Source organism: Quercus suber, unplaced genomic scaffold (genome assembly GCF_002906115.3).
Source record: "Quercus suber isolate HL8 unplaced genomic scaffold, Cork oak 2.0 scaffold_45, whole genome shotgun sequence".
NCBI classification, from domain to species: Eukaryota; Viridiplantae; Streptophyta; class Magnoliopsida; order Fagales; family Fagaceae; genus Quercus; species Quercus suber.
The window spans coordinates 219,057-241,051 of record NW_027069510.1 but is presented as its reverse complement, the minus strand read 5'-3'; the positions used below and the strand labels follow the sequence as shown (position 1 = coordinate 241,051).

The window sequence follows — 21,995 nt, the reverse complement described above, 5'->3', positions numbered from 1 at the left end:
CAATATTGATATATGATTTAGATTGGATTTCACATTACAACTAAAAATTCAGTGGGTGAGACCACCCCATTTAAGAAAACCACAATTGAAGATAATCACATGAATGAAAATCCATCTATACACCTAAAAATACATAAATTGCAAAAATATGAAACAAATTCCATGCTAAAATAACCAAAAAGAAGTAGATCAAACTTCCAAATAAAAGAAGTAATACCAGGAATGTGATAAATTTGGCTTTAAGCTACATGCCCGATTAAATACTAGGAACATCTGAGAGGAATTAGATGGAAAGATCAAACACAATGGTTGCAATCCAATACAAAAGAGTAATTATGAAAATACAACAAAAACATCCCGAGAAAACATAATTTAATAAACCAGTATAGATTAACATAGTTTAGGAAGCCTCAGCAGCTGGTTGGGTCACCCCAAACTTCACCAACAGCTTATTCAGAGTCTCGGGTGAGCAAACTTGATACTTCACATTGCCGGAAGGTGAGAGGAAAACCTCAGCTAATTCAAGCTTATCTGAAGTTAGGCTTGTGCTGTCCATTGTTTTACTGAGCACCTTCAGTGCAAGCTGGACCCCCTCTTCCCTTGTCATATCATCCTTGTAATCCTGTTTAAGCATTGATTGTGCAGCCTGGTTGTTCGCACCAATTGCTGCAGCTTTCCAACCTCCATAGTTACCACTTGGGTCACTCATATAAAGCTGAAACCCAAAATTTTTGTCCCATCCTGCAAAAAGAAATGAAACACCAAAAGGCCGGAGACCACCAAATTGTGTGTACCCTTGCTTAGTATCACAGAGAGATTGAACTAGCTGCTCAACAGGCATGGGCTCTTGGTAAGCAAAAGTGTAGCGTTGGGCTTGGACCCTAGCAGTGTTAATTAGGATGTTGGCATCAGACATTATTCCAGCCACAGCACATGCAACATGATCATCAATCTTGTACATCTTTTCAGTGGAAGCTGAGGTTTGCAGGAGTTTGGAAGTAACTTTCTTTTCACCAACCAAGACAACCCCATCTTTTGATAATATCCCAATTGCAGCACCTGCATTTCCAATGGCCTCCATTGCATATTCAACTTGGAATAGACGGCCTTCAGGGGAGAAGATTGTTGTACGACTATCATACCTTCGAGACATTTTGAATTAGACCTGGACTAATAAGAAAAGAAACTATCATGACTTCAATGCGCAAATAACCAGAATGAAAGAACATTAACAATGCCAACCCACAAAATTTTTTAGAACAGAGCAAAATAGGAAAAACCTAGAAGCCAAAGCACACACAAACAGGTAGAGGGCACAACTTAAGCACTTGAAGGACATATGTTGAGATATGATAATCAGAACATATTAGAAAGCATCCAAGAACATGAATCAAAAGCATACATATTTAAATAAATAAATTATTAAAAAAAAAAAAAAAAGCATACATATTTGCAACTTTGAAGAGATTTAGCAGCTATTTCAAGATGCTAATAATTATTAAAAAAAAAAAAAAAGCATACATATTTGCAACTTTGAAGAGATTTAGCAGCTATTTCAAGATGCTAACAGAAGATTCAGGTAATATATAAAAAGGAAAAATGATGTGTACACGTACAAAAGAACACAAATATATGTAAATATAGACATTAGGTAATAGTAGGCTACAAGATGGGGTAGCTTTCCCACAGCCAAATCTTTCTGCTCTCAAGGATTGAACCCAAGACCTCACCAATATTTTAGTAGACATGCCACTTGAGTACGATAGCCATTGGCATAATGATTTAGTGATAATAATAGCAGTAACTAGTGAAAGAAAGAATCAACACTACAATGTAGAAATGCCCTTTTCAAAATACGGAGGCAAAAATAATATATTTTACATTTGAGATTACACTTCATTTGATTTGGGATAATCTTTTAGGATTCCTGAGAATTTTTAGTGGATTCCTCATTCCAGAGCATTCCTAGTTCTGGTTGCAAATAGCTCAGGGTATAGGCACCAACCCTCACATTTGTAGGACTGTGAATTTACTTTAAAGTATCCACATTCCCATAACTTGGGAAAGCTCTGCTTTTTAAGAGTGACAATTACACCCCCAGTTTAATACCATGACTAACTAAAACAGAATACTTTTCTAATCAAACATCTCTTCTTTATTCTCAGGTGCTTACGCTATGCATTCAACATCTTTTATACATATTCACCTTTAACAATTATTGTTAACTTTGATTTTTTATCTTCTATTCAGAACTGTTTTAGTGTTCGAACAAAATAAATCAGTTTGATATGATAACAATGAAACACAAGAATTTGAAATAATTATTTCAGTCTTTTATGTGTCAATCAAAAGTGATAAACTTTCACTTTAAGAGATTTGACTTTAGTTCACAGTTCATACTATTTTTTCCATTATTTATTTGTAGAAGTCACATATAAGTGATGGGTAATATGCTTGACATTTTTAGGAGAATAAATAATTTCTAAAGGATTAAGAATAAACCAAACATGGTGACCTCGTATTCTTATTAAATCCTACTAGATTTCTAACAAACCAAAAGTGGGTATAATTACATTTCCGATCATCTAAATTCTAAGGAATCATAAACCTAGGAACTGAAATTTTTTTTTTTTTTGACAAGTAACGAAAAAAAATTTACTAAAAAGAAAACATACCAAGTACACTAAGGTTGTACTCAGGTTGAAGTACAATCAATTCAAGAAAAGTCCATTCACATCCCTCAAAACTTCTAGCATTCCGTTCTCGCCAAAAACAATGCAATGTGGCACAGCTTCCAAAAAGTTATGTTTCTATGCCTGCCTAAACTTCTAGGAACTGGATGTTGAGAGTACATTAGATTCCACGAACCAAATGCTACGTTAGCTCCCTATTCATTTTATCTATTATCAATCTAGAACTCTTTTATGTAAAAATTCACATGTTTAACAACATATTTCATAGCCAAGCTCAGTAGCATGAGATAATATCATAAACAAGCAGGCACTAAGTAGTTGGAGGGCCCTATTGCTTGAAAGATATCCCTACTCACAATTGATAGGTAGCAACCTAAGCACGGACACAACAAAAACTTCTCCGTGTCTGACACAGATACTGACACGCCTAAGACACAGTTTCATGTGTGCCCTTGGATAACATCCACCAAAAAGTCGAGCTCATGTGCCTCAAAGCAGCAATGTAAATTTTTTTTTTCACTTAATTTTTCTTTTCTTTTATTGTTGATGTTAAATATAATTTATTGTACTTGTTCTTTCTTTTCTTTTTTTACTATGCTATCTATTATTACTTTTAATCAAATGTAAAAGTGGAAGCTTTGTGCACAAACAATTCAAGGAAAATTGAATATCCTAATCAATTTAGTGTACAAACAATTCAAGGGTTAGCGCACTCAGCCAATAACAGCATATACTAATCAGTTCTAGGGTTCATGCAAAAATTGAATGCCATTATTGCAAACAAAATTAGGGTTTTTACAACAACCTAGTCTAAGTATGAGAGAGAGAGAGAGAGAGAGATCAGAAATGTGGAGGAGTGAGGTTTAAGAGAGAGAGAGAGATGCAGAGAGATATTTTGATTACCAGATGCAGATCGGACCAACTGAAAGCTTCGATCGTTCACTGTTTCTTTTCTGGGTGAAAGCTTGTTGAATAGCTTCGCTCTCTCTCTCTCTCAGTCTTCTCTGCTAAAATCTCAATCTGCCTTTAAAAAGAGAACCAATAGCTGCTTCTTTCTCAAGAAATCTGCACATAAATAAACGCTCTTTTTTTTTTTTTTTGGGGTATGTGGCTGTGCTTGAACCCTAAAAAAAAAAAAAAAAAAAAAAAAAAAGAACCACACTAACAAATTTAACGCCAATATGCTCCAACCAGTCAGCAAATCCAATAGCAACACACACAACTCCAATCAAGGCAGCAATCAATCCATACCAACAGTAACATGCCCAATCCACCAGCAAACATCAACCAACAAATCAACTCAAGGCTGCCTAAACAGAGGATCAGAATGGCAGTGGTGATAGCGGTGGGTGGTGGTTGAAGTGTTAATGGCAGTGGGTTGGGTGCTTTGATACCATGTTGTTAAGATTATAGTGTTTAGGGTTTGACAAGTCAATCCTAACACATTACTATTTTACCCCTAGTTTTAAACTAAACTCATAACAGGTATCAATAAAGTTCAAAGAGAAACTTTATAGTCACCAATAAACTGGTTAAGAACCAATGCAATCTATTCAAAAGAATAAAAGGATGAACTATAGTGCAAGTGTGTGTGTGAGAGAGAGAGAAAGAGAGACTTAACAGGTGCAAAAATCTTTTCCTTTTTTGGAGACTGTCTAATGAAAAAAAAAAAAAAAAACATAAAACATAAAACAAAATCAAATATTCATTTTTTTTTTTAAAAGGAAAAAAACAACAAATAGATATCATTCCATTGTGTGTTTTGTACCATCACCAAATGGTTTATGTTAACAGAATTATGAAGGTAAAACCAAATACTAAATACTAACCAACTCTATCCAAGCTATGTCTGAATCATAATAATCATTCGATAGGAAAGCATTGGCTTTGCTATGCAGCAATCTTTTCAAACTACAAAAGAAAAGAAAGATTCAGCAAAGATTTGCAAGCACAATAGAAATTAGCATATTCTTAGCCAATAAACTACCAACAGAAACCTGCAAACATATTACCTCGATGAACTGGTCAGGTCCCCTGCTTTACACAATAATTCAGCAGCATTTTTGAGGAAAGGATTATACTCTTGAGAAAAAGGAACGATACATAGATCATGAGTGGAATCAACAAAACGATTTGTCACGTCAGCTGTATCATTAGAGAGAAATGATTCCAGACCAAATTCACTATGCCTTTTGATAACATTGAAAAAGCCAGTTGCATCTTGTTTATCCTTTGTTAGACTGTCCTTCCATAATTCAAATTCCTAGACAAGAGAAACCTATTTGTATTCATGTATGTAAAACAATTTTTGATTCATATGATAAACTTCACCAACAAATACCTTTTTATCCATGTCTGGTGGATAGAAGTTTGCACCAGGGGGCTTCAGCATAGGAAAAGCAGCTCTATATTCAAGACCCTTCCACCCAGTAACTTGTTGTGTGGCTTCAGGAAGCAACTTTATGGCTGAATCTGCGGTTGTCAAAAATGCCTCATTCTTATCAAGGCAAGACCTGTTGATAAAGAAAGATGTTAACATGGAGTGGAGGGTGAGACAATGGGTCCAAGATCTACAGTGGGTATTTTTTTTAGAACATGTCTTTTTTTTTAAATGAATTAAATTATATGAAATTATATTTCACATCTTACATTACTCAACCCTATAAAAAAAAAACAAAAAAAAAAAAAAAAATGGACGCAGGGGAACCTAAGAGTAAAAATGATGTACGAACCACCAAAAAAGGGGACTCAGGATGTAGTTGGTTACATAATTCAAATCAGCGAACAGTCAGTGTACAAAATGTTAGGGCAAACCAAGGTTTCACCAAAAGAGCTGACAGGAAGGTGTTCATCACAATTAAGCACCTAGAATAACCGCTTTCTACAATCTGGTGCACCACAGTAACAAGCCATCTGTTTTATCTTTCCATCCGGACCATACACACTATCAAGGGCATAGCCATAGTCATACGTCAGTTCCTACAAGAAAAAAAAAATGGTTGGTCACTTCTAATATCAGTTGAAAAATACTCTTAGAGCAAGATTAACATAGCAGTGCAACAACAACAACAACAACAACCAAAAAAGAAAAAAAGACCGTTCAAACAAAATTATCATAGCAATAGCAGTGCNCTTACATTACTCAACCCTATAAAAAAAAAACAAAAACTTAATTTGATAATTTTTATTCTAAATTTTCATATGCATAATAAAATTTTCAACTTAAGTAACCAAAAAATAAATAAATAAACAATGAGTTCTGCTGCATTTCACAGATAATAAGCAAACTAATGTAGGAAGAATTAATAAATTTTATTTGATTTAGTATTGTGTAATTTTACAAACAAGTGTATTTTATTGGTCAATTGTCTTCTTAGTTAATCAGGTTTTTTTTTTTTTTTTTTTTTTAAGCAACGTAAGAAATTTTATTTGAAAAAACCAAGCAAGTACACTGGAAGTGTACTAGAGTGGCACAAATCAAGAGCCCAGATTAAACGATCAATAAGATTAGAGAGAGAAAAACAAGTATAAAAAGGCAAAAATACACTCCAATCAAGGAGAGTACAGAAAAAGCAAGATTTAATGTCAAGAATAGACCATTCACAATCCTCAAAGCATCTAGCATTCTGCTCCTGCCATAAGCACAAAACAAATAATGCGGCACAAACCTCCATAAATCTATATTTCAATACCTACCAAACTTGCCTGCAAGAAGCTAGCAATTCGCTAACTTTATATGGCATAACCCAATGAATACCAAACAAACAAAAAACCATGGACCACAACTCATAAGCTATAGGACAATGAAGGAGAAGGTGATCCACCAATTCTGACACATTTTACACAAAAAACACCACTCTATCATGCAATATGTCTTTTCTAAAGATTATCCATAGTTAAGATCTTATCTAAGGCAGCAGTCCAAGAAAAGAACACTACTTTAGAAGGAACCTTCGATTTCCACACCATTTCCAGGGAAATCAATGGCATGAGAAGGAGATAATAAGTGATAGAAACCTCAAACCTCAAACCTCTACTCAATGCTAGCTTTCTAGCAAAGTCCATCAACACAACACCGCGCACATTTGTGGAATAAAGCACATCTCAAAACAAATCGACCGATGCTTCCTCCCAATCTTACAGAAGACGACGAAACTGAATGTCCCAATGCAGCTGCCCATCAGAGAACACATAACTCCGACACTAAAGACTCCTTATTCCAACTAATACTGTACAATTCTGGAAATGCTACCTTAAGAGAACAATCCTTACACCATTCATGCTCCCAAAACTTTACTCTAGTACCATCACCCATATCAAACCGAAGGAATTTAGAAAAGTCCAACCAACCACTTCTAATGGATTTCCACACACTAACACCATAGTTCCTAACAGTGGTTTGGTGCACCATCCACCCCCTCCATCCCCATATTTTGCCTCAATAACCTTCTTCTAAAGGGCATCTCTCTCCGTTTCATATCTCCATTACCATTTGCCTAACAAAGCAGAATTAAATCATCTCAGCCATTGAATCCCTAAACCTCCATTCTATATCGACATACAAACCTTAGCCCATTCCACTAGAGAAATCTTAGGAGCATCAATACCATTCCAAAGAAAGTCTCTTTGTAGTTTCTCCATACGATTAGCCACCTTTACTGGAATAGGAAAGAGAGAAAGGAAATAAGTAGGTAAGTTGGATAGAGTACTAATAAGAGTTACTTTGCCTCCAAAAAAAAAAAAAAAAACCACAGTTAACATGTCAATGAATCTCACCACTTTGTTTTTCTACCTAGAGGCTCTGCTAAAAAAAGGGTTGAGAAAACAATGAACAACACCACCTTTGCAAGAGACTCTAAAAAGTAACGGAAGTCCAACCAAAATATCAAGTGCGTTATCAGTCCTAAGTAGCATGTCCACTTAACATAAGCAAGCATACATCTATTCTTTCTTCCAGAATTACTCATCCTTACGCATATGCAATGTTTAAAATCTAACCCATTCCTCAATTCATCAAAGGAATGGATTAATGGGTTTGTAGTTGAACAATTTGCTAAACACTTGAAACACTTTCTAATCAATGATGTCAGCATGAAAGCATATATGGTTATTATTTTACAGCATAATATTAGACTCATTAAAAAAAAATTAAAAAATTAAAAAAAAATAAATTAAAAAAAAAAAGCTCAAACCACTTTCTTTTTAAATTATGGTAGATGGAAATATGTGACAGTTCAACAAACCAATCCAATAGAAAACTAAATCCTATCTGGACAGAGAATCTAGCAAAGGTTGATTCTTCATTAAGAACTCCACCCCACCCCAAATGGCACTCACACTCACACACAGAGAGAGAACCAGTGAAGAACCTGCAAAGGAGGTATGTTGTCTGCTGCAAATAGCATTACTCGAGCAAGCTTGATGTCATGGTGTGAGCTCAAAACACATTGGACAAAAAGATTAGGCTCACAACTGTGATTAATAAACCTGGCAATATTTCCAGTTGAACCTGCATCGATGCAAAACTCCGGCACACTTTCCGATCTCAGATCATCATGTCTGTCTGAAGAAATGATTGTTGGTACAGATACATCTCCAAATCGCCTCTGTCAAGGAACAAATATCAGACAATATAAATTCAGTGCGACTTGAAAGTAACAAGAATAAGGAGTACATTAATTCATATGTAGATGAAGGGCGGCAGCATTAATCAGCCGATCATAAATCAGACATTTAGTTTCTCACCATAGAAAAATTCACATAGTCCAATCAGTTTCAATCATGATTTTGTTTCTTCGAAATTTTTAAATAAGGTTTCATACTTTCATTAGTAGCAAATGGAAAAATGGGACACAGGAACGAGTGATACAAATGTCTATAAACTCTTATCATATGGACAATGAAACTATTTTAGACTTGTTCTCAATCAAGCAGAATTTAACTTCTTGATTCATACTTCAATTTATCAATACAATCCAAAACTTTAAGATAATACACCTACTTCATTTCAGAGGAAATGCTGCTGCTTGGTCTCAAAGCACTAAAACATTAAAAATAAAAAAATAAAAGGTTAAGCTTTGGCAGGACAAAGACACTTTTATGTAGTTTTATATAGCACACAACAGCAAATGAACAGCATGATTTAGTAAAGTAAGAAATTCATAATGCAAATTTACTGACGTTAAAGCTTTGGCGGGACAAAGAAACTTTTATGTAGTTTTATATAGCACACAAAAGCAAATGAACAGCACGATTTAGTAAAGTAAGAAATTCATAATGCAAATTTACTGAGGTTAAAATAGCAATACCTCTCTTCCACCAATACCCCTCATTGTTTGCAAGCAATCAATGTCAAAAATATAATTATTCTCAGAGACACTATCTGTATCCTCTGTCTGCATAAGTATTCCTGTGTACTCACAAACTGGTGCCCCAGAAGGTATGAAGTCCCAAGATCGAACAGCCCACCCTTTCTTTGGAGTGCGGTAAACCTATTAACACCACCAAAAGATTTTCATGTATCAGTTAAAATATGTTGATAGTCTTAGACAGATAGTGAGCATTTTAGGAACTTGAGGAAACAAGCTCTACCTCAAGTCGATACTTCAGCCCTCTCTGAGATGTACGGTTCAAACAATCTGGTCCACAGCCACAATTTGGACCACATTCAAAGACAACATCCTTGGCTTCAATTAATCTGGGAGGTGCAACATATGCAAGGACACCATTAAATCATATATTAACATATAAATTCTCTATAACTCAAGCTAAAGTCCTCCCACCTAAAACATATTTCAACAAATTCAATCAAGCCTAATATTATCAATTAGCTTCTCACCTGCCACCATCACGAGATACGTAAGGAAAGTCTGAGCCATTAAGCCTAGCACAAGCACAAGTCCTGGGGTCCACACATTTTCCATTGCAGTTGCACCCAGGGACATTTGTGGGAAGCTTCACATTTTTTGCAACTTGTATAGACTTGCAATACTTGTAACCTGAAAGTTAGGTATGTAACAAGCATACCAAAGAACTTTATTACATTCCATCTGAAAAACAGTATTAGAAGCGAGAATGCAAAATGAAAATACAATAACAAAGCCTTAACAAAAGAAATGTTAGAGAAATGGCTCTTGGTTGTAATCCTCTTCGAGAGAAGAATGTGCTAGGCTTGTAAAGATGCTCATCCAAGCTTCTTTATAACACGCAAAAATAGAGCTTGAACTTAAGCTCAATATTTCAGCCCATCTGAACCCCTTAGCAATCCCAATCTCAAGGCAATACTCATCTCCCCTCTATTTTGTGTGGCCCTCATTTTCTATGCTCCTACTCCCCATCATCTCTTCTGCCAACCTAGTGTCTTCGGAAAGTTTTCAGAAACTTAAGAGCCTCATGCCAACATCACAAAGTTGGATGTAACAACATTAGAAAAGAAACTCAACCTCACTTTCCTTAATTGGCAAATATGCCAAACAATGAACTCAATGAAGTCCTTTAAACAGGCTTGTTGAGGATAAAAATCAATTAAATAAAGCCAATCTAATCTCATAACCATTAGCAAAGAACAAAACTGAGACAACATGGCAAGCCAACATTCTCAAAAAAATTCATAAGATCAGGGAACCCATAAATGTATCAAAGCTACTGTTTAACTTGCCTGTGGGTGCAACAGGTGGATCATCAACCAAATTTGTAGCTGGAATGGGAATATCCTCTTGACCACCAGTGATGTCCTCACACACCAACCTTAGCCATAAGATAATAAAATTTAAGCACAGTTTAAACTTCCAATTTAGAATATAAAATCTTTGATTCTTGATATTTTGTTCTTTACGTACCCACGTATTTCTGAAACAGACTGTGGCACACGCCCATAAGAAAACTGAACCTGCAATTAGAGAACTTTTATAAACTAAAGATTCATTAAAGGCTCACTGGCTTGCCAAACAAGAATAGTCTAAATGAAGATGGAATCCAAACTTTTCTAGAAATTAGAAAGAAAACAGTTCAACAGCATACATCATATCTGAGATTAGCTTGGCATCTGACTCATTACAGAAGGCCAACCATGTAATCAAAGACAAGGGTAAATTTTCAGATCATAGAAATTTATTAAAAGTAACTACCAGCTAGTCTTCAACAAACTCCAAACAGTATTGAAAACATGTGACATGGCTCCACACTATCAGAACAAGGCCTACTGCAATTAGTTGCTCAGAAATGACTATTTTCCTTGAGTTGCTAGATATTCCTCCACAAAAAGCAATAGAGAGGTAGTTGTGTATTTAGTGTACCTTGCTTATTCATAATGCTCCATTTGGTTGGGTGGAAAAAGTGGAGGATGGAATATGAGAGTTAAAATTTGTTTGGTGTGGTGGAAAAGAGGAAGAATGGAAAGGGGTGACAACTGGGTCCATCAAAAACCATCCTCCCAAATTGGGGATACAATGATTTTTACTTGGAATTTACTATTTTGCCCAATATTTTTTATCCATTCTTTATGTAATAAGGGTATAATTATAAATTTATTCAAATTATATTTTCGATCCTTTCACCTTTCCATCCTCTCCAAACACATTAGGGAAAGACTGGAACATTTTCTATCCTTCCTACAGTTTGCATCCTCCCAACCCAAATGGACCCTAATGGTATAATTTAGTTGACGTGAGTAGCCAGGACTACGATGTACAAACACTGTCATATCACTTGGATGATATTCTCAATTATTGTTTTTTGATAAGTTGATATACTCAATTATTGTTGACACATAACTAGAGCATAAAGTGTATCTTTCTCTTTCAGAAGCAGCTAACTAAAGAGAAGCTCCCACCCACAATATGTCAATACCTTGGCTGTCTTCAACGTTTGAGATTTCCTAATCAAACAAAAAACAAATGTTCAAAGGGCAATTCTAACAGCATTCCAGAAAACCATTGGCCAGGTCCCAATAAGACCAATCACTCTCCAGTCAGTATCATACTTGACAGACAGAGTGTTCCACAGTTGGGATAAAATCTGCTAACTAGATTTGCTGTAAGATGCCTAGAGTGACCTTTTGTTTTCTTCTTCCCTTGTAGTCACCCTCTTCTTTCTTCCTCAAGGGGAGACACAACTCTAGAATCCAACATGGGAATGCCATTAAAAAAAAATCAGGGCTGGCCTACTCTCCAATCAAACTAATCATATATGCCAAACTCCTCTTATCCAGATACCAGAATCAATATTGGAACAATAGGCATGTCTGTCAGACAATCAATGAAAATATGCAAACCTGGTTAGTGGTCAATAGTGGCTGCCCGTCTTGTCGCCTTAGGCGAAACTTAAATATGGTAAATCCAGAAATACCCTTCTCTGCCCAGTAGTGAACAACCTGTAAAGAGAAAGCAAATTTGATTGAAGAAATGGAAAGTTATAGCGAATTGCGTGCACTGGAAAATCAAAAATTCATAAATCTCTCAAGTTTAAGAAAGCAAAAAAAAATTTTTAATATCATAAAGCAATCAATGAATAGTTTTCAAAAGATCCCCCACCATTGAAAGAATTGGATCAAACATATGTTGCATACTTTTTTTTAATGACATGTCCGTTTGAGAACAGCTTACTTAGTTTTTTGCTAAAAGTGTGCTAAAGTATACTTGTACCTTGAAAAAATTTGAAAAAGTGAGAAAATACAGGAAAATGTGAGGTTTTAAAAAGCTGTGCATAAAAATTAAAAACTAAAGCTGATGTCAAACAAGCACTAACGTGGAACCTCACCAAGGCAAGGTCCTTTAGACCCACCCCTCGAGAGTAAACCACAGATACATGACCCCACCCGCCAAAACCATGTATTAGGTAATCCAGGGGAGCTCCTAGTGAGGATTGAATCTAGGATGTCTATGTCTACAGTTCATCCCAAGCCTCCAACCACTAGGCTGCAAACATTATCATCAAAATTATCAAAATCTCATTAAAAGTAGTACAAACCCGGGAGAAGCAAAGGCCTTGTGCACTAGCTATGAAATTTTTCTTTTTTTTACATCATAAGCGGTACAAAGAATTCCACAAAAATAACTCATTCTATCTCCCATCATTTAATCTAAAAAATTGCAAAGTTTTATATATGAATTATTTGTGCCCAAACAAGGACCTTCACATAAAGATTAGACAAAAGAAGAACACATAACCAAATGCTAGCTCTAACCAAAATAAATTTCTGCTTAAAAATTGACTATCATTACAATTAAATTATAAATCTTGGGCATCATCATCACTAACATTGTCATATGACAAATTCACAACTCTACAAATATAAGACAAATGAACAACAAATGAAACCAACACATGAAAGCCATATCAACCATCACACACTGTTCAAATCTTAGAAACTAGCTGAAAAACTACTGTTTGCCCAAAAATCTTAAGCAATCAAGAAAGGGTGATTTAATCATTCTTCTAACACTCTCCCTCATGTGTGGGCCCAAACTTTCCCTTTAAAAGTGGGGCACAACATGTGAGATTTTAGAACTTTTTAAATGGGAGTTAGAGTAAAGAAAAGGTTTGAAGTTAGGGCTGTATTATCTAATACCCATAAGCTACCGGTCCCAAAAGCTTAAACGGTTAGGAAAGAGTAAATTTGGTCATTTGACCATTATTCTAGCATTGGCTATATCTCCATCAAGACCGAGACCCAAAAAAAATTAAACTTCAAATGTTATAGTGGAATAAGATAAAAAGGAAATTTTTAACCCAAGAACACATGCACAAAAGAAAATTCTGTAGGAATTATTTACTTTTACCAAGTAGAGTCTTTTATTTTGAGTAGTGCATATTCAGGATAAAGCCAACAATTCATTGTCAGTGAAACCATGAGGTGCACTTAAGCACAAAGGCCTCCAAGATCCCAGGTGCAAAGTAAAAATATGTGCTTGATTGAAGCACACGTTTTACAAACATAATGTAGTCAATTTTTAATGGACAATATAATAATCAAGTGATCAACTACAACAAATCACTAAAATTTAAACATAGCATTTTATATAATTATTTTGTGCTATACAGTAACACAATTTTAATATTTGATAAGCATAGTCAAAATGAAGTACATTGTTGTATCAGATACACCAAGAAGGCAAAGACCAAAAAGCACCAGAATTGTAAGTAGTGACTTCTATGCCTAAATAAGCAATGCATTGCAAGATCTGTAACCCTCATCATCCTCCTCATCTAAATACCCCACCCCCACCCCAAAAAAAATCCAATGCCAAGTAATTATCATCGAGCACAAGCTCATGTTCAGCACATTAATTGGGTTCTGCTTCTCCATTCTCCTGTTCAACCACTAATTGTAATCTATCTTTCAACCATACTAGATCCATCATGTAAAAGAAATAAAACCATGGGGTTCCTCCAATATTTTTCCTCTTCTTATAGAAATTATAATGAGGAGAAATCTTATTGTGCAGCGTATCACTATCACACCACAAGGTGACTATTTTTCAACAAATCAAGGGCCCATGTCAATAGTGTGCTTTACAAAGAAATTGCATTTTAAAACCCAAGAAAGGTGCAAAAAAAGTGTGCTTTACAAAGAAATTGCATTTTAGCCACGCTTTTTAAAACACAATTCACTTTAGGTGTAAAAAGCACTTCACTCTTGATGCTTTGTGCTTTAAGAACACTTTAACCAACTGCAAAATTTTCAATTCCAAGTATGATAAAGTACCACATGCATGTTGGAAAAGAAAAATATATCCCCCAATTAGTTATCTTTGTTTATATTACTTAATTCTTCAAATTAACTGTATGCATCCAGAACTTAGATATTTCAAGCAGAGAAACTCAAACAAATTAAGAAGTAAATGAAACTAATGCAAGATAGAAGTCAATGGGGACCCAAGAAATAAAACAAATTATATAGAGATGTTTTAGAAAATCACCTGGTACAAGCCATCATACGTGTAAACTTTGCCACAGTAACTGCTTTTAGATTCATGGCCACGAATGACTCTTACAGCAACTTTCTGTTCCACACAGTTCTGCAATTGAGTGCATAGCAGGTAGGAGTCAAGTAATATTATTTTAAATTCAGAAGGAACTTCATACACTCTCACTAGTTCTTGTGGCAAACTGATTTCCCTCATTAGATCACACTGAACTTCTGGCTAAAATCAGGACTAACCCAAAATATAAAAATTAAAATAAAAGAAGAATAGATCAACTACAGAGTGTATCTCAAACTGTTGATCCAGTCCACGCACACGCACACGCACACACACACACACAATGGTTAATGTTAAGATAAAGTCACTTTGGTTATAAGGAGAATGGTGACAAGTTCCATGCAAGTGAGTTATAGACAGAAAAATGTCCAAACATGGGAGAGCTTTAAAATACACACCTTGAGTGCCAAATTTCCACGTTCCATCTTTTGATCCTGAATTTGACGTTTATTACCAGTTAAATCATGTCCACCTTGACCCGTATATAAAACATCCTCAGCATTATCCAAGTCATCCTCATACATGCCAGACAAAACAATGGCAACTGCTAGTGGGAATGTTTTGCCCTTGTGCTCCTCCTGTTTCCAAAAAGAATATTTTTCATGAATTTTAATTTAGTTTAGATTCCTAAACACATCAACAAGAACAAATGCCATTTAGTCAGGGATTGTTTTTAATTATTTAGTCCATGGTTTACAGTACAGCATCTAAACACATAGCATAGCATATACAAGGTTATACCACTAAAGAACAACAGAAAAACTTATAAACTAGCAAAACTGTAAATAGTTGGCATTCTTCTCTTTTATATATATATATATATATATATGATAATTCCATAGTTGGGGGAGGGAGGATTTAAATCCTTAATGTCTCCATTGGAAATATCAAGAAGTGCCAACTAGTTGAGCTAATGTTATCAATACCGTTTCGGTGCCAATTTCGGTTTGTCTATTGGAACGGAATATTTCGATACCGATCTATTTCAGTGTACCAGTTCAAAATTGCAGTTCTATATATATTTGGTCAATACCCATATAAATTACTAAAAATATTAAAATAAGTCCATATTTTTAACTAATATATCAATCTCAAGTTCAATAATCATAATCACAAAAGTAATAACAATAATAATAATATTTTAAAAATATAATAACGATAGGATTTATTATTTACTAGATAATGAAAAAAAAAACAACAGCAACAACAACCCAAAGAGTATCAGGTGGAGGCTACAAATGAAAAGACACAAAGGCTGAAAAATTTACTCTACTTTTCAAGTTCCCATGTTAGTCACATGTAGTGGCTCACAAAACAAAAAAGTGGAATATAAAAGCCAAAAAAACAAAGCAAAAAGAAAAAATTGGAGGAAAAATGGACAGACAGAAAAATAAAAAGAAGTGAAGGAGTGAAGAACAAAGATTGAAACACAGAGAAGAAGCCAAGAAGGGGCAAGCTGCTGGGTGTGTTCAGACTACCGCGAAGTGGTGGTGAGTGCCGTGGTAGGTTTATTCATGTAAATAACAGTCATTAAACTTGAAAGTATCAAAATAGTAAAAAAAAAAAAAAAAAAATTATGCATTTTTCAATACTGGCCGAAACTGTTATACCAACCAAAATTCACCGAAACCGGCCGGAATGGCCAGAACAGTCCAGCATGAACCGAAATTCAGTTCGAAGTGGAACAAAGGGGTGCTTTGTTCCGGTTGAGAGGCTGGTACAAACTATTCCGGCCATTCCAGAAAGAACAGAATGGTATTCATAACAATGCTTTTAAGTATAATATGCAGACAATTAAGTTGCAAATGGCATGCATTGATAGTGTGGAACCAAGAAACTTAAGACCTCTAGTTCCCAAACTACAGCCACAACTAACTATGCTACCTGAGTAGTAAATGGCTTAGTATTCAAAGATAGTGCTTCCAAAAGACTAAAAAATTTAGGTATATAAAACATAGAGCTATTGAATGCTAAGCATATGAGAATAAAACGTTGAGCAATACCATTTCAAACCTAAGACCTCTAGTTCCCATCAAGAACCCCAACAAACTTTGCTACCCGTGCAGGTTGTATTTAGCTTAGCATCCCACAATAGATTTCTTCTAAAAGACAGTAAAAATTTAGTTGTATAAAACATAAAGCCACTAAGCAGATAGTGCTAACGAAAAGCCAATTAGCTCAGTGTTGGTATAACAGCGAGGCGCACCTAAGCGCAAAGACTTTTTGGAGCCTAGGCGCAAAGCTTGTGCAAGCTTGATTGGAGTGAAACGCACATTTTAAAAAATTGATTTAATAAATTTGAAAATAATTATTAATGGACAATACAACAATCAAGTGATCAAATAATTATATAAATTGAAATAAGACATTTTATATAATTCATATAACATTTATATATGTCCTCCTTTTGGAGTTTTACCACAAAAATTGCAAGTCAAGTCATTATAATTTTTTAGATCTGCTAGATTTGAGAACTTCCATGCAATATCCTTTCTTGAATCTCCAGTAGCCATAATGCCCTGTTACTAATTACTAATATTAATCACTAATTATACAACTTAATGACTACAAGTCTATAAGAATTGCTCAGTATAAGTAGTACTATGTTTAACATCAACTACCAAAGTAACTAAACGATTAACAAAAATAAATTATATCATAATTTTTGTTTTCCCAAAAATGAACTAAGAATTTCAGGACAAACCAATTATGGTAATTGGTACCAAGCAGATACTTGAAGAGGAAAAATACAAAATAAGAAGAAGAAGATGGATGGGTTAATGTTTCAGGGAGAAAAAGACAACAATAACAAAAATAATAATAGAGGACTACAGGGTTGCGGGTTTCAAGATAAGTTTCACTAAAAATATGTCAAATCAATGGTTTACATCAATAATGTTAGGATCCAATGGTTACAGTTCAGTTTTGGTTTATTTTTCTGAACATAAAAAAGCACAAAAACACACTGAGCTTTTTTTTAAAGTGCGCTTTGCTTTGGAGGCAAAAAGTGCTGGAGCCTTAGCACTTAAAGCTCACTTTTACCAATACTGAATCAGCTTGAGCAATATCATTTCATAAAGCTTTTAAAAACATAAAAGAACATTTCAGTACAGCCTATTTTCAAATTTTCAATATCCTCCATGAGTTACCTATTAAAATAAACTCCATGAGTACCAAAAGAAAAATTAGGAGGAAAAAAAAAAAAAAAAAAAAACCAAACAACAGATCCGTCTGCATGTCAGTTGATTAAATTTTAGAAGACTATTTATTTAATACGACAGCCTTATATTAATCATACATCCAATCATGATACTTGTCATGAAAAATGAAAAACTACAAGAAAATGCATTGCTTGCATTCTCAAACACCCCATAACCAGATTAAATTACCAATTTGCTGTAATTCTGCCCCATATAATCAATGCCGTTCAGCCAGTGACTATGAAAACCAACAGCTACCATTTCAGCCCGTGAATAGAACTGATGCCCAACCCTAATGCCTGCCATAAAAAAAGCATTTATCAATACCTCCTAATAAAAACTAATTACAGTGTAAGTGAACAGGTAGATATTAGCTATAAACCAGTTCAAACAACAGCAAAACACAAATTACCAAACACAACAAAAGAGCTAGCAACCGACCTGGAATATTACCAATTCTTTTCTCAGGGTACAATATTTCACCATTCTCCATCATCTGCCAGAGATTTTCATTTGGAAAAACAAGGGGTGGATTTATCAGAACGTTGTAACTGCAACCATTTTAATACCATCATATTCTCCACAACCAACATCATTCATCATTATCATAATTCAGAAATATGACCATAGACAAAGAAGATGGATTCAAGAACTTATATCATTCCCACATTACCATCATCACCTTTAATACCATGAAACACCATGTTACTTTACATGTTTCACACAAAATATTTTAGTGCCTATTTAATAGAGCAAAAGGGTAAAACTAGATTAAGAGCATGAGTTGCTTTAAAGTGGCTATTGTTCAGAATGTTTCAGACTAAGGTTTAGTACAAAATATTACATAAGAGATAAACCCTTCAAAACAAACAAGAGGGAAGAATGTGACATCAGTCCAAAGGAAAATGACATAATAATTATTATAAAAAAAATTAAAATTAAAATATCATGTTTTGCAATCATAATTAGTGAAATGGATGATGATGATTTACCGCATAGTAAAAAATTATTTCTAGAAAGCTATAGTGAAGATTCTAAGAAAGAACCATTAGCCCTTCAACTCTCAACTTACCTTAGATATGGCCTTCAAATCAGGTCGCTTGGCCTTGCTCTTTGTATCTTCGGGAAGGACAGGGACAACCAGTTTCTGCACAAATCAGTATGTTAACATAGCACATAAACATCACAGCAGTTAAAAATCACAATATACAACCCATAAAGCTTCAAAATGAAACATCAAAGCAAAACAAATAAAAACCCTGATGATAAAAATACAAAACACACCATTGTACATAAAAATAAAGCCCTAAGAACATATAACTAAAGTAGATGCTAACCTTAGATTTCGAGCCTTTGGTTGCTTTTGACTCTTTTTTCTGCACAAACCCATATCTTAATATAGCAAATAAAACAATAGCAAAACACAAAATCACATACAAATAGAACCCATCAACCCCCTTCACCCCAAAATCAATTTCAAAGATATAAAAACCCTAATAAACACCAAAATCCAAAACCACAAGAAAAGATAACGTTAACCTTAGATTTTGAAACCTTAGAGGCTTTCTTATCGGCTTCGACTTTTCTGCACCTCTTTTCCTCTTCCTACACACCCAATCCAAAAAACTCATACACATTTAAACAAACAAAACACAAAAACCAAAAAAACGAGAGAGGGCAAAAAAAGTAACAAACCTGAACAAGAAGGAGGTAGTACTTGTTGAACAATCTGATAGTCTCCTTGACCTTAGCAATGTCACTCTTCTCAGCCACCACGCCTTTAACGGCGCCATTGCCGGCCTCGGAATCTTCGGCGCTCTTCGCCACCTCTCCATTAACCTTCTTCTCTTCCTCTTGACTCACATTTCCACCAATACACCTCCTTTTATAGGTCTTCTTCTTCTTCTCGCTACTCTTTTCTTCGCTTCCTCCTCCTACTGCTGATGCTACAACTTCTTCGTTGTCATCCAAGAGCTCCACTCTTCGCCGAACCAAAAGCTCCTTCTCGACTCGCTGCTTCTCCTTGAGCCTCGGACTCACCCTCTTCTGAAACTCCGAATCGGTCCTCAAACTCACCTCTCCGTTCGAAATACTACTCTCCTGTACACATTTCGGGGACTGCACAACCATCTTCGCCACACCAAAAGAGAAAACAAAAAAAACCCTACCTACACGCAAAACCCAAAATGTACGGAAATGAAAGGAAAAGCAAACAAAGTTGAAAATAAAAAGTGAGTGTTTAGACGGGCAAACCTGATTTTGAAATTAACGATTAAGAATTTGAATTTGAAAATTTGTTAGGGTTTTAAGAGTTGGTGGTGGCGGTGACGGTGGTGATGGGACTTGGAGAGACAGGGGTAATGGTAAAAAAGAATTTAGTTTCTACTACAATCGAGGAGTGCAGTGGAGGGCAGTGAGAGTGAAGTGGACAAGCCTTTTATTATAGCTTTATATATTTTGTTTTTTAGTTTTCTTTTTCTTCTTCTTTTTTTCTTTTTGTTTTTTGAGTTTTCCTATCGTTATGGATTCCCGCTCTACTTTTTCATCTGCCTCGCAAACAAACGAGCATTGAGGCTGGCTGTAAAAGGAAAGAGAGAGAATGTTTATGTTTATTTGCGGTTTGAGTGACAAATGGGACAAAATGTACATAAAAAAAAAATTTGTATTTGTATATTTTATATATACATATAGTAATTTGGATATTTCAACTGTTAATTACTCCTGCAACGTGATTGACGTGGCGGAGACGGGTGATCACGGCCATCGAAGATAAAAGATTAATAATGAGAGAGAGAGAGAGAGAGAGAGAGAGTTAGGAGGTTTGTTGGTGGCGTCTACCGATTTGGAGTTGAATTGCCATTTTATTTGACCCCCTAAATTTTTATTGGTTCAATTGAGTCGTTTGTTATAATTGTGGGTGATATGAGACCCATTTGGTAAGAGATTTTTAGAGGGTGTTTGGATGGTTTATTTTCGTAATTCAATTCTCTGTATTCATTACTCATAACTCAAAAATGATAGAATCCATAGCTAAAAGTCTGTTTGGCATTACCATATTTCTGTTTCCATCATTCAATTCTCTGTTTTTTGAGTTATGAGTTATGAAAATTGAAAACACATTTTGTCTGTTTTCAATTTCCATAACTCATAACTCAATGATTTTTTGTAATTAAACACACATGAGGGACCCACTCAGCTGCAACTTTTGACCAATCTACTTTCTTTCTTTCTTTCTTTTTCCTTTCTTCTCCTGGTTCAGTCTTCAGTTCTAAGTTTTTTTTTTTTCACTGGATTCGGTGAGTTTGGGTACTTGGAGAAAAAAAATGCAACACCAAGTGACAGAGCTAGGGCCCACAAATAGGGCAAAAAATATTGAATGATGGCATTTGTGTGATATGAGGCCCATTTTGGTAAGAGATTTTTAGAGGGTGTTTGGCTGGCTTATTTTCGTAAGTCAATTCTCTGTTTCCATTACTCATAACTAAAAAATGATGGAATCCATAGCTAGAAGTCCGTTTGGCACCACCATATCTCTATTTCCATCACTCAATTCTCTAATTTTTGAGTTATGAGTTACGAAAATTGAAAACACATTTTGGCTATTTTCAATTTCCATAACTCATAACTCAATGACATTTTTGTAATTAAACACACATGAGGGACCCACTCAGCTGCAACTTTTGACCAATCTACTTCTTTTTTTTTTCCCCTTTCTTCTCCTGGTTCGGTCTTCAGTTCTGGGAAAAAAAAAAAAAAAAAAAATTCTGGATTCAGTGAGTTTGGGTACTTGGAGAAAAAAAAAATGTAACACCAAGTGACAGAGCTGGGGCCTACAAATAGTGTGAAAAATATTAAATGATAGCATTTGAGTGATGGTGCCAAACGGATGTAATATTTTAGAGTGATGAGTGATAAGTGATAAGTAATGAGTGATGAGTGATGGAAATTGAGTGATGAAAAAAAAGCATCTAAACATCCCCTTAGTAACTGTGTTTAAGTTTTATGGAAATTCGTGTGCGTGAAAAAGTACGTGAAAATACATGTTGTGAAGTAATGCTATTTAGGGGAATATTATTTAATGTATTGTTTTTCAAATCAAAATGAAGAGTAATGCTATAGTT

The 21,995-nt window shown here is 34.9% G+C and overlaps 3 protein-coding genes across 6 annotated transcripts; all 3 read right to left on the bottom strand.

Annotated features, from left to right (window-relative positions):
• Nucleotides 1-171: 171 nt before the first annotated feature.
• On the bottom strand, nt 172-3,759 carry LOC112035559 (proteasome subunit alpha type-4). 2 transcript variants are annotated; one of them, XM_024068382.2, is made up of 2 exons: nt 3,597-3,759; nt 172-1,170 (listed from the first exon to the last, which is right to left on the bottom strand). In XM_024068382.2, the coding sequence occupies exon 2, from the start codon at nt 1,151-1,153 to the stop codon at nt 401-403; it is 753 nt and encodes a 250-aa protein (XP_023924150.1). In that variant the 5' UTR covers nt 1,154-1,170; nt 3,597-3,759; the 3' UTR covers nt 172-400. The 2 variants fall into 2 exon arrangements, with proteins under 2 accessions (XP_023924150.1, XP_023924149.1); XM_024068381.2 differs by having other exon boundaries at nt 172-1,165; nt 3,597-3,758.
• Nucleotides 3,760-4,393: 634 nt separating this feature from the next.
• On the bottom strand, nt 4,394-5,247 carry LOC136066746 (nudix hydrolase 3-like). The gene is made up of 3 exons (XM_065771513.1): nt 5,035-5,247; nt 4,706-4,956; nt 4,394-4,604 (listed from the first exon to the last, which is right to left on the bottom strand). Exons 1-3 carry the CDS (start codon nt 5,230-5,232, stop codon nt 4,511-4,513), a joined length of 543 nt encoding a protein of 180 aa, XP_065627585.1. The 5' UTR covers nt 5,233-5,247; the 3' UTR covers nt 4,394-4,510.
• A 144-nt stretch (nt 5,248-5,391) lies between these two features.
• On the bottom strand, nt 5,392-20,463 carry LOC112035570 (histone-lysine N-methyltransferase, H3 lysine-9 specific SUVH4). 3 transcript variants are annotated; one of them, XM_024068398.2, is made up of 17 exons: nt 20,128-20,463; nt 19,570-20,042; nt 19,414-19,479; nt 19,212-19,250; nt 18,947-19,021; nt 18,316-18,370; nt 18,064-18,173; nt 15,073-15,252; nt 14,612-14,710; nt 11,965-12,063; nt 10,532-10,581; nt 10,351-10,439; nt 9,532-9,691; nt 9,285-9,390; nt 9,002-9,184; nt 8,063-8,299; nt 5,392-5,672 (listed from the first exon to the last, which is right to left on the bottom strand). In XM_024068398.2, exons 2-17 carry the CDS (start codon nt 20,002-20,004, stop codon nt 5,559-5,561), a joined length of 2,097 nt encoding a protein of 698 aa, XP_023924166.1. In that variant the 5' UTR covers nt 20,005-20,042; nt 20,128-20,463; the 3' UTR covers nt 5,392-5,558. The 3 variants fall into 3 exon arrangements, with proteins under 3 accessions (XP_023924166.1, XP_065627584.1, XP_023924168.1); XM_065771512.1 differs by having other exon boundaries at nt 19,570-20,463; XM_024068400.2 differs by lacking the exons at nt 19,212-19,250; nt 19,414-19,479; nt 19,570-20,042; nt 20,128-20,463 and having other exon boundaries at nt 18,316-18,425.
• Between the last annotated feature and the right edge of the window lie 1,532 nt (nt 20,464-21,995).